At 47.5% G+C, this 13541-nt stretch overlaps 1 protein-coding gene across 2 annotated transcripts in view; it reads right to left on the bottom strand.

Moving 5' to 3' along the window:
- The window catches only part of SLC39A11 (solute carrier family 39 member 11), a 366580-nt gene that overhangs the window by 183924 nt on the left and 169115 nt on the right, over positions 1-13541 (bottom strand). Inside the window, exon 5 of one of the 2 annotated variants that reach the window (XM_040436819.1) lies at positions 1172-1304. In XM_040436819.1, coding sequence (XP_040292753.1) covers positions 1172-1304 — 133 coding nt within the window. The remainder of the gene's footprint in view (positions 1-1171; positions 1305-13541) is intronic. The other variant, XM_040436820.1, reaches the window with a different exon arrangement.

Raw genomic sequence — 13541 nt, 5'->3', positions numbered from 1 at the left:
TCTGATGTCACATGTGATGTCAGGACGCTGGGAGCATCGGGTCCTTCCAGTTCCCTCCAGGGCAGAGAAAGTGTCAGAGGTATATTTTTTATACCCAGCAAAATGGGTGCACTATTGGGGGCTTTTTTATACTAGGAGAACACTATTGGGGGTATTTTATATACAAGGGGTACTGTGGGGGACATATTATATACAGGGGGCACTGAGGGGGCCTTATATATACTAGGGGTTACTATAGGGGGGCATTATAGCCACTACAGGGGGGGCATTAGAGATACTGGGGGCGCTGTGGGAATGTACTGGAAAAAATGAAATTCAGCCAATTTCATGGACATTTTTGACGGTCATAAAACTGATCCCACCGAATACATCCAGAAAACGGATGCACATGTGGATGCAGAATGGCCATGAAAAACTGACTTTGAGTCTGTTTTTAATGGCCATTTTTTTTCATTGTCATGTGAATGTAGCCTTACAGTGAAATGGGCTCAGTTGCAATACCAAACATTACCTACCTGTAGGAATGGCGCTGTGTCTGCTAAAGAGCAGCAGATACTTTTTTTTTTGTCTCCCAAATCTCATAAAACTTAAAAATAACCAAAATGTATAGCACTAATATATTGGGCCAATACAAAAAGCTGATACCGCCTCTTCAGTGCCCATTTCACACCCAGCTCTGCCCAATTTTTTAAAATGTGGTAGGGTGAGCTCTAAACCCCCAAAAAGTGGCAAGATTTTGCCACTTTTGGATGCCAGTTATCTCACGTACAGGGAATGATAAATGTCCCCCATAGAGTCTATTGACCCATCCAAATAGTTACCGACGAGACAAGTGCTCGACTTACTACCAGCACAAACTCTACGCGAAGCTCTAAGAGGGCTGCCACCTATCTCCATACGACTCTCGGGGTCATTTTTTAGACTGCACAGCGAGGAAACCCTGCAATCGCCTTCTTAAGAAAGGAAGAAGTTGTTGCTTCCCATAAAAGTTAAAATAATCAAAAATATATCCAGTTGATGTACCGCCATACAACCGTGTCCAGCTGTCACATGTCAAGGCTACCAGAATGTCCTGTGCCGACATGCCACAGTCAGGAAACGGTTAATGGACAGCATGCTATGTGCACGGTAGGTTCTTCATGCCTGGTACATGACAACAGAGGATGCTTGCCTGTGCGAGAGGTTCCTCTACCTATCCGGATGCTCAGCTCCCGGTCCTCATACGACAATCCTTCGTCCTTCTCCTTGACGGGTTTGAAGTCATAATTTGAAGTCGTGATAGAGAAGGGATCATCATTTAAACCCTAAAAAGAGAAGAGAAGGAGGGAACACTCAGAAATGGGAGAAAATAAAAAGTAGATGCTTTAAAAGAATTTAGTGCCGTAATAAAGAGCTGCCACTAGAAGCGAGAGACACTTCCTAATGATATCTGAGCTGCTTTCCCTGAAAATCACCTTCCAAGATCAGTGCAGAGAAGATAAAGGATCTCGAGGGAGAAGCTTTAAGAAAATGTTAGACCCATTTACTGTCACTGCATAAAAAAAGCAAAGGGCTGCTCCCCAGACCTCCAGTCCTATGGCATCGGCAACTTAATGAGATTTAGATGGAACCTCTTACAACAATTGGGGCACATTCACATAAGCTTGCATCCCAAAGCCACAAAGACATAATTTTGCAGCTTTTTCTGTTTCTCCGCCACTCTCCCCACTGAGCTGGTGTAGGATTTATTTTGTGGCACACAGGCAGCACAAGACGTGGCCCTGAATACATTTGGTGAATCTTCCTCCAGCATACTTTTCACTAAGAACACAATATGAAACAACAGTCTTTGTAAATATACCCCATATTCTATAGTCAGTTTACTACCCATCCTGGCATCATTTTTGCCCTTACATCCTGTATTATACTCCAGAGCGGCACTCACTATTCTGCTGGTGCAGTCACTGTGTACATACATTACATTACTTATCCTGTACTGATCCTGTATTATACTCCAGAGCTGCACTCACTATTCTGCTGGTGGAGTCACTGGGTACATACATTACATTACTTATCCTGTACTGATCCTGAGTTATATCCTGTATTATACTCCAGAGCTGCATTCACTATTCTGCTGGTGCAGTCACTGTGTACATACATTACATTACTTATCCTGTTCTGATCCTCAGTTATATCCTGTATTGTACTCCAGAGCTGCACTCACTATTCTGCTGGTGGATTCACTGTGTACATACATTACATTACTTATCCTGTACTGATCCTGAGGTTCATCTGTATTATACCTCCAGAGCTGTACTCCCTATTCTCCTGGTGGAATCACATTGCATTACTTGTCCTGTACAGGATCAGTGGAGCTCTGGAGTATAATACAGGCTGTAGCTCAGGATCTGTAGTGCAATGTATTTACAAGGTACATAATGATACACACGACTCTTACTATATAATATAATGGTAATGATGTATTCTCAGCTATTAACGTTTGGTTATTGGGTGTTCACCACTGGAACGCAAACCAATTAACAAAATGTAGGGGCTGTGACACATTTGTCAGTCCTGTGCCCTGTTTACATAGACATGGGGGCTCATCGTAAAGAAGAGTCTGTGCCGGATAGCGCAGAAACAGAGTTCGGACCCTCAGCGACCAAACATTGCCGCTCTATCCTAAGGATAATCCACCGTCACAGTCCGGGAGGACTCCTCTCTATTCTTACAGATTAATTGCAAACTGAAATGGTGTATAAACGTGGACATACACTTTATGCAATGAACAGACTAGTTTGGATGACATTTTTTGGGTTCAGTACTTTTTTGTTCAGGGTAGTTCCAAAGACTGTAAAGTGGCCAGTCATGCTGGTAGACATACACTGACATCTGCAGATGCGCCACATCCTCCACCGTCGGAGGGAAAAGTCTACATTTTGCACATTAGAGTTGATATAACATTTTGAACAATGCTTTGGAATAATTAGAACGATGCTCGCAGACCATTACTCCGCCCGGCAGGCACAATACAAAACCTGGCATTACACCATTGTCACATTAGGAGTCAGTCCGTGAGCGAGCATAGGAAAAATGCATTAACTGGGAACCATTTCCAATTACTTATCACATGAGATCCGTCGACTCATCCGATTTCCCCTCGTCCTGCGCTGTCTCCAACCCTCCGCTTCCCTCGGCCCCTCTCCGGGCCCGACTGCATACTAATCAACTGATAAACTGCAGAATACATTGAGTGTGTGTACAAGACCTTTATATGCCGCCTTTAAATACACTACGGACGTGTGAATGGGCCCTTAATATCAATCACATCCTTATGTAGCTGAGCTCGTTGACAGATCTTCTGGCACTGCACTTAATGCTCAGAATTTCCGAAGAGAGAGTGGAGTGGAGAGGATGAGAGTCTCATCGACTCCAAACGTGGATGTTTCCTTGGGAGGAGGCCAGTACAGAAACATTGCTCCTACTGTATCCAGAGACATCTCAGCGGCCGCGAGGTGACGGGGATGAAATTAAATCCAGCATGAAAGCAAAGGCTGCGATCTGCTATTACAATAAAGCACAGAAAACACACAAAGCGTAATAAAGAGGAGCCTTTCTCCGGAACATAGCGATCAGACATGACGATCACAACTGCAGACACACAACACAACCAACTTCTGGGCAAGTCAATTAAGTCAGATTTTCCAGATACATTTCAGAACGTTGTCCCCATCATCAGAGGTGTAATGTGACGCCCCAGGGATCCATTGCTGAATTTCACCTCCCATGTGTTATATACACTACTTTTGTCCTCTAAGAGGGGACACTGGGCAATATCAGGCACCGGGGCCCGGGTGTAACGTCCGCAACACCCTATAGCTATTCCATGGGCTACAAAATCTCTTATAGATGAGAGACTGCAGAGGAAGGGCATCCACACCTTCCCGATGCACATCGCTAGCTCCGAAACCTGGTAATTAAAAGGGACATCCCACCAATAAATATCACGACATGTTAAAGATTCAGGCAGAGTTATGACATTTACTTAGACTTTATGGCACCACCTACTGTTCAGAGTGCGCGTCCACCTATGAGCCAAGTACTGGTGGACACACGTGCTCAGCCCAGTAGTCTACATCTCTGCACTTCAGGGCAGCAAATAGAAAGAGTTTTCTTCCCTTCTTGTCAAGGAAGGATCAGAGCCCTGGCAGTAGCATGCCAGTATAGATGAGAAGACTCCTTCTGCAGGGAAAGTAAGAAGGGACTAAACTGTTAGCTGCCAGAGGGGGAAGGAGACTCATTCTGTCCAAAGACCAAACCTAGCAGAAGCAACGGGAGACAAATGGAAGCAAAAAATAAGGATTGTATTTTTTATGCTGGAAACATCGTAAATTACTTTAAAACCGCTGTTTAGGACTTTTGGTATCATTCATGGAATAACCCATCCAGTCTTGGTCCTGACTGATTCAGCCACAAAGAATCGAAACCCCTTTTAAAGTTTGGAACCATGACCCTCCAACATGTACTTTTGAGTCCATGGTTCATGGATTTGTCAAGATTTCAAATCAATATGCATTTTCCTTCCACAACAAGCCCTTGTCGCCTTCTTAGGCCCTTTGAGTTGTTTGAGACTTTACCCCTTAAATTAGTGATAAACGTTCATATATGGGCGGGAGACCATTCCAATTTTTATCTTTGATTTATTCCCCTCCCCCCCCCAATTGGAAAACACCCCCATTTGGTTACTGCACCTCATCAGTACAGAATAGGGTGCTGACTGGCTGGATGAGATACCTGTGGAAAAGCTCTGGGGGTAAGTACTTTTGCCTGGTCTTTTGGTTCTCTCGCGAGAAAAGCTACCGCCAGAGGTGTACGGCAGTGGTTTTCTCTCCAGTGAATATGCAAACATCTTGGATGTGTATGAAGAAGTTGGAAAGATGATTGTTCAGCTGACCGCTATTGAATGTGTATGGCAGCCTTTACTTACAAGACTTACAAGCTGTCAGAAGGAGAAGGAGACTGATTCTGTCCACAAGCCAGTCCTTAGCAGCACCAAGAGGGAAAACAAATAAGCAAAAAATAATGAAGAAAGTATTTTTATGATGGAAACACTGCTCCATGGGGAAAAAAAAAAAAAAAAAAGGTTAGGACGTCTCCAACAAATCCATTACTGGAACCATTGTGTCGCCATTTTTGTAAGTATAGTTACAAACTACTTTTGTAACAGTTAAAAGATCATTACCTCCATGGTCACGTAACATAGTCTAAAACTGTAAATATCCAACCTGAGGCTCCAACTGTGGGAAAAAAACTCTCAGCATGTCCTGCGCACGATGGGAGTCATAGCTTCACACAAGCGAGGGAACCACAGGGTGGAGACAACTGGTCCAATGTGTTAACACCTCCAGGATTGGATACTAAATCCAGGCCGCTCTCTCCTCATTCTTGACACCGCCGAAATCTCAATCACGTTCTGTCAGTTTTCGCTGCTCGTCTGTGACTAACGTGGCTAATTATCCTGATTGTAATTCTGGTTCTAAACATCAATTCAAGAAATGGCGCTGTATAAATTGTTAAAGAGAATCTGTCGCTGCAGGCAGATGATATGTTATGTCGACGCCTGCTTTCATTTAGGAAGGAAGCGTAACGCCAAGTTTATATGCTGGTGGAGACCCCTGAGAATACTGAGGGGAGGGGGAGAGAAGATGAGAGGAAAAAACAAAAACACAAGAGATAGAGCACATACTCCACCCCAAAAAGGCCCAATTTTCGGACAATGGGGTGTGTTGCCTGACCCTATTTCTGCCAGATGAGGTGGCCTCTGTTTTTCCAGACGTGGACATATCTATCGGAGAGGTGAAAGTGAATCCTAAAGTTTACTGTACTGCTCATTTTCCGGCTAGTACACGTATGAAGTATATTAGAGTGCACATACATCGTCGTCGTCTGTGCGGGAGACACAAGTGAACGGTAAGGCTGCATTGTTATCCAGGGATACATCGCTCAGTAGGGTTATTATCGCAGCAGAGATGGCACATTGTGATAACTTCATGCCAAACTCACAAACACAAGAACAAAAAATAATCTAATATAATGTAAAGGTCTCTTTCTAGGAGTGGAATAATGGAGTGAAGTCATGTGCTGAAACTCTGTTACTCCGACAAATGTCACAACCGCAGAAAAATAAGACTCTGCTCTTATACCATTCAGACCAAACGGTTATAATGAAATTCTTTCACTAACCACAAAGGAAGTCGGGGAATTCCCTTAGCGGCAAATATCATAAGTGCTTCCACAATCTCCTCTGAATGTGCAGCTCCATAGGCTGATGCAAGGTGCATTAAACAGGACCCGTCCCCTCTCCCGACATGGCTGTTACCAGTTGGGGGTATGTCCCTGCACAGGTTCTCTTTCACCTCTTCACCTCTGACACAGAGGGGCACATATACCACAGCCATGCGGTTTGCCCGAACAGAACAGCAGTGTTGAGTGCGACGACACGTTTGTGTCTGAATAGTTGACATTGTAGTCCACTAACCACTTTTAGCTCTTATGAACTATTTCCTACATGACATAGCTCATACCATCCAACCAGAGACACTAATCTGTGGACACCTCCGTTTTGGGGTAAAGATTCATTGTCTAGAGGCCCCCATACACATTATGGTATTGTCGGCCGAACCCGTTGAGAACGGTGGGTTCGGTGGACTGTCTGGTGTGTGGGGAGATTCCAACTCTCCCTGGTTAGATGATGTCGGGGGGAGAAGTGATATTTTTATATTATACAGTACAGACCAAAAGTTTGGACACACCTTCTCATTCAAAGAGTTTTCTTTATTTTCATGAATATGAAAATTGTAGATTCACACTGAAGGCATCAAAACTATGAATTAACACATGTGGAATTATATACATAACAAACAAGTGTGAAACAACTGATAATATGTCATATTCTAGGTTCCTCAAAGTAGCCACCTTTTGCTTTGATTACTGCTTTGCACACTCTTGGCATTCTCGTGATGAGCTTCAAGAGGTAGTCCCCTGAAATGGTTTTCACTTCACAGGTGTGCCCTGTCAGGTTTAATAAGTGGGATTTCTTGCCTTATAAATGGGGTTTGGACCATCAGTTGCGTTGAGGAGAAGTCAGGTGGATATACAGCTGATAGTCCCACTGAATAGACTGTTAGAATTTGTATTATGGCAAGAAAAAAGCAGCTAAGTAAAGAAAAACGAGTGGCCATCATTACTTTAAGAAATGAAGGTCAGTCAGTCAGCCAAAAAAATGGGAAAACTTTGAAAGTAAGGGCTATTTGACCATGAAGGAGAGTGATGGGGTGCTGCGCCAGATGACCTGGCCTCCACAGTCACCGGACCTGAACCCAATCGAGATAGTTTGGGGTGAGCTGGACCGCAGAGTGAAGGCAAAAGGGCCAACAAGTGCTAAGCATCTCTGGGAACTCCTTCAAGACTGTTGGAAGACCATTTCAGGGGACTACCTCTTGAAGCTCATCAAGAGAATGCCAAGAGTGTGCAAAGCAGTAATCAAAGCAAAAGGTGGCTACTTTGAAGAACCTAGAATATGACATATTTTCAGTTGTTTCACACTTGTTTGTTATGTATATGATTCCACATGTGTTAATTCATAGTTTTGATGCCTTCATAGTCATGAAAATAAAGAAAACTATTTGAATGAGAAGGTGTGTCCAAACTTTTGGTCTGTACTGTATATCCTTCTGTTTTTCAGGGAGATAAGCCGCCAGCTGAGGTGTCTGGCAGCGGCTTTCCCATTGAATATACATGCACGTTTGGCTGAGCTGAATGTGTAAGTGTACGGGGGAGGAAGAAGGGAGTCGGGAGAGATAGCCGTCAGCTGAACGATCGTTTAGCCAACAGCTATTGAATGTGTCTGGGGGAGTCGAGAGAGATTGCTGTCGGCTGAATGCTAGCGATAGAATATGTACGGTCGTCTTAGATGCCTTTGATGCAGCAGTGTACAAAAACGTATTTTTCAGGCAATGTTCCACTGGAAAAAGTATATCAATTAGCTCATCCAACCAACCATGGAGCAATGCTTGAAATGCCTATTCATCTCATCCAGCCAACCATAGCCCTAATCTGCAGTGATGAGGGGCAAAAACCCAGAAACAGTGCTGACTACAGATGGGCGTCAATGGCTTGGCTAGTATGAGCCAATTTCATACTTTCTTCCCATGGACCATTGCCTGAAATATAAGCTTCCAGACATTGCTGTGTCTCTTCAATGGGAACCAGTACCCCCCTGAACTATTTCCTAAGAGGTGGAAGAGTGGCGGGATTTTAGGTAGCACATGGTGCACACAGAAGCCACCTAATAGTATTCAGCAGCAGAGAAGAAAAATAATATATGGCAAATCTGACTATTTATGCAGTGACACACCCTGATACTGACAGAAGATAAACAACCTCATTAGTAACTGCATGCTCGCAAAGGACTACTTCCCCCATTATTCCTATTGTAACTTGGCTTCCATATCTAATACTGGAGGCGTGCACACATGTTCTCTATGGCACTAGCTCCTTTCTATCTCACACGTGCAGCGTTCTGCAGCTCAAGGGGCCTGTGCTGTGAACAGACATAATTAAACTATAAGTGACTCTGGTTAATGGTGGCCCCACAGTCATGTCACCGAGACCGCCATACACAGCCCCGAGGGAACCAAGGACTGCACAGATTACACTCCTGCTTCACTGCTGTTCTCTCGTTCGGCTGGAGCAGACTGTGTAACATGCTGCAAAGATGGGCAAACCGTGCCTGGCACTGTATAGAGAGGTACCAGGCCGATCGCTGCATAGAGGGGAAGACTGTGCCTGGCACTGTATAGAGAGACCATGCTGATCGCTGTATAGAGGGTACTGTGCCTGGCACTGTATAGAGACCAGACCGATCGCTGTATAGAGGGGAAGACGGTGCCTGGCACTGTATAGAGAGACACCAGGCCGATCGCTGTAGAGAGGGGCAGACCGTGCCTGGCACTGTATAGAGAGACCAGGCCGATTGCTGTATAGAGGGGCAGATCGTGTCTGGCACTGTATAGAGAGACACCAGGCCGATCACTGAATAGTAGGGGTGCACCGAAATTCCGGCAGCCGAAAATATCGGCCGAAAATGCACCTAATCCACTTCGGCCAATATTGTTACATATCGGCCGAAAATATGGGGTGTGGGATTTGTCACCCACCATCTGCGGGCGGGCGCCGGGCGGTTTACTTTGTCACTGCATCTTTATTTTACCTTACAATCGTGACGCTCCAGTAACTAACAACTCTGCAGGCAGAGCGGAGGCCGGCGTAACGTCACTTACTCACGTGACGCGCCTGCTCCGCCTCCTTCATTCATAAAGTGGGCGGAGCAGGTGCGTCACGTGAGTAAGTGACGTTACGCCGCCCTCCGCTCTGCCTGCAGAGTTGTTAGTTACTGGAGCGTCACGATTGTAAGGTAAAATAAAGATGCAGTGAGTGATGCTGTGAGCAGCAGGGCTGGGGCTGTTATGGGTAGGGGGATCGGTCTATGGCACTGCTATGGGGAGGGGGGATCTGTGCACTGTTATGGGGAAAGGGATCTGTGCACTGTTATGGGGAAAGGGATCTGTGCACTGTTATGCCCATAACAGTGCACATATCCCCCCCCTCCATAACAGCGCCACCCACAGATCCCCCTCTCCATAACAGCGCCACCCACAGATCCCCCTCTCCATAACAGCGCCACCCACAGATCCCCCTCTCCATAACAGCGCCACCCACAGATCCCCCTCTCCATAACAGCGCCACCCACAGATGAATTTCATTCATGAAAAAGAATTATTAATAAAATCATTAAAAAAAAAGTATTTTAAAAGTATTTGGGCAAAAAGGCAGTTTCGGTTTTCGGTCAAGGGCATCCTGAATTTTCGGTTTCGGTTTCGGACCAGAATTTTCATTTCGGTGCACCCCTACTGTATAGAGGGGCAGATCGTGTCTGGCACTGTATAGAGAGAGACCAGGCCGATCGCTGTAGAGAGGGGCACCGTGTCTGGCACTGTATAGAGAGACACCAGGCCGATCACTGTATAGAGGGGGAGACTCTGCCTGGCACTGTATAGAGAGACACCAGGCCGATCACTGTATAGAAGGGCAGACTGTGCCTGGCATTGTATAGAGAGAGACCAGGCCGATCACTGTATAGAAGGGCAGACCGTGTCTGGCACTGTATAGAGAGACACCAGGTCGATCGCTGTATAGAAGGGCAGACTGTGCCTGGCATTGTATAGAGAGAGACCAGGCCGATCACTGTATAGAAGGGCAGACTGTGCCTGGCACTGTATAGAGAGACACCAGGCCGATCACTGTATAGAGGGGGAGACTCTGCCTGGCACTGTATAGAGAGACACCAGGCCGATCACTGTATAGAGGGGGAGACTCTGCCTGGCACTGTATAGAGAGAGACCAGGCCGATCACTGTATAGAAGGGCAGACTGTGCCTGGCACTGTATAGGAGAGACACCATGGCTATCACTGTACAGACAAGCAGACTGTGCCTGGTGATACATAGAAGGGCACACCATGCATGGCACTGTATAGAAGGGCAGACCGTGCCTGGCACCATACAGAGGGAGACACCATGCCGATCACTGTATAGAAGAGCAGACTGTGCCTGGCGATATATAGACGGGCACACCGTACTTGGCAATGGGCACACTGTGATTGACGCTTCGGCCCTCCCTATGTGGAGGGCAAGTGCTATTACTGGCCCCCTATTACTGACGCAGACTGTCACGGCTGAGGATGGGGGAAATCCTCAGCCGTGTGCAGCCAGGTGGTGGTATGGCTGCTTGACCCAGGAGAACAGGATAGGGAGCAGGTCACCTCCTAACAGCGTCCCTACCATGACCCTAACTCCTAACTGCATGGGCCGACCTTAAAAGGTAGGAGGACCCATGCGCAGGAACCTCGGATCCCTAACTCACCCTCCGTCCGGTCCCTGCGCTAGGAGTCAGGGTAAGACGACCTACTCCTCCTAGGCACGGAGGAGCAGGAGTCTCAACGGCCAAGCTGTTGGGAAAAAGGGGAAACATAAACAGACTAACGGAAATGGCAGGTGAACTCAGTAGCTCAACCAACCTGCCACAGCCTTGCTGACTGGATCCCTAACACAGAGAATCCAGAACCATTAGCTGCACAAACCAACATAGGAAAATCCCAACAGACCATCACCCAGACATGACACATACAGGTAAGCATAAACTTAATAAGACATAAAACCTGAACTTAAACCTATGACCACAGTGGTGGCTCTCACAGAGGAATGGAAAGCACAGGAGACTGCTTCAGCTAGCAAGACTGAAGCAACCTACTGAGCCCTGCTAGAGAGAGGGTTTATATATGCCAAAGTGGCCACACCCAAAGGTAAGACACACCCAGTGACATCACACACACACTGGGAAGGAAGTTACCCCTTCCAATGCCACAGAAGGGAAACACACATACATAAGGGAAAGTGCACACAATAACATACAACACAGTGCACACAACACACACACCTAACAAAAAGGTTGCTAGGTGTGACCGCATGCCAGGGCAGCAAGCTGCCTAGCAACGCTCAGGCTGCTCTGCTGCTAAACCCCAACACTGGTTGCCCGCAGCAACCACAAGTGAGGCCACAGACAAGCGGCCCTCACCCGTGGTTGAAGACCCATGCAAAACCGCCGGCAACTGCATGCGGTAAGAAGTCACGGTCATGGGCCTGGCCGTGACACTCCCACCCCTCAAAGCCCCCCCACCAAAAAAGGAAACTGGTGAGGGACTCACACAAGGGGATGGGAGAAGGAGACGTCCACTCTCAGGACATGGTTCCCAGGGGGTCACTGTCAGCTGCATCCTCTCCCAGCTCAAACTAGCCAGTCCGACAAGGCCTGCAGCCCGCACCAGCGACAAGGGAATGGAACCACAGAGAGTGGACGAGGGGACTCTCCACTAACGTCCCCACTCTAGTCGTTGCCAGCAGACCCTCCTAACCAGCACGCAGCCGGACCACTTACGGAGAGCTGCCAGCAAACGACCAGAGATGGGAACATGGAGAGGGACGAGGGATCACCAATACGGACACGGAAGGAAAGGTGGCGGGGAAAAGCCACCAACCGTGCCGTTAACAGTGATCCCCCCCGGGACGCTCTCCCTCCGGAGAACGCGCATGCAGGCCACCAGAAGATGGCACTGCATGCTGCACCCTCTTCCGAAGGCGTGCAGACTGTACACCAAAACAAACACCACGTGTTCTAAAAATATCAGGGGACGCCAAACGAACACGGTGAGGAAGTGGCGGGGAAAAGCCACTCACCGTGTAGTCAGCGGCGAAACCCCCAAAACGCTCTCCCTCCGAAGAGCGCGCATGTACCCCTCAACAGACGGCAGTACATGCTACACCCTCTTACGAGGGAAGCATACTCCCACCCCTCAAAGCCCCTCCCAACAAAAAAGGGGAAGGTTGGTGAGGCATAGGAAACAATGGGAGGGGGGGAGGGGAAAGACAAACAAAAGGGGACACCAACACGGACAACAGTGAGCTAGGAATGGCGGGGAATGCCACTCACCGCGCCGTAAATGATGAAAGCCCCATAACGCTCTCCCTCCGGAGAACGCGCATGCACCCCATCCGCAGATAGCGGAGCATGGTTTACCCTCTTTCGAGGGATACGCCACGCGAGAAGCCGCTGTGGTCATACTGTCACGGCTGAGGATGGGGGAAATCCTCAGCCGTGTGCAGCCAGGTGTTGGTATGGCTGCTTGACCCAGGAGAACAGGATAGGGAGCAGGTCACCTCCTAACAGCGTCCCTACCCTGACCCTAACTCCTAACTGCATGGGCCGACCTTAAAGGTAGGAGGACCCATGCGCAGGAACCTCGGATCCCTAACTCACCCTCCGTCCAGTCCCTGCGCTAGGAGTCAGGGTAAGACGACCTACTCCTCCTAGGCACGGAGGAGCAGGAGTCTCAACGGCCAAGCTGTTGGGAAAAATGGGTTAACATAAACAGACTAACGGAAATGGCAGGTGAACTCAGTAGCTCAACCAACCTGCCACAGCCTTGCTGACTGGATCCCTGACACAGAGAATCCAGAACCATTAGCTGCACAAACCAACATAGGAAAATCCCAACAGACCATCACCCAGACATGACACATACAGGTAAGCATAAACTTAATAAGACATAAAACCTGAACTTAAACCTATGACCACAGTGGTGGCTCTCACAGAGGAATGGAAAGCACAGGAGGCTGCCTCAGCTAGCAAGACTGAAGCAACCTACTGAGCCCTGCTCGAGAGAGGGTTTATATAGGCCAAAGTGGCCACACCCAAAGGTAAGACACACCCAGTGACATCACACACACACTGGGAAGGAAGTTACCCCTTCCAATGCCACAGACGGGAAACACACATACATAAAGGGAAAGTGCACACAAAAACATACAACACAGTGCACACAACACACACACCTAACAAAAAGGTTGCTAGGTGTGACCGCATGCCAGGGCAGCAAGCTGCCTAGCA

This window comes from Bufo bufo, chromosome 6, assembly GCF_905171765.1.
Source record: "Bufo bufo chromosome 6, aBufBuf1.1, whole genome shotgun sequence".
Taxonomy (NCBI): Eukaryota; Metazoa; Chordata; class Amphibia; order Anura; family Bufonidae; genus Bufo; species Bufo bufo.
This window is presented reverse-complemented; position numbering and strand designations above follow the sequence as displayed.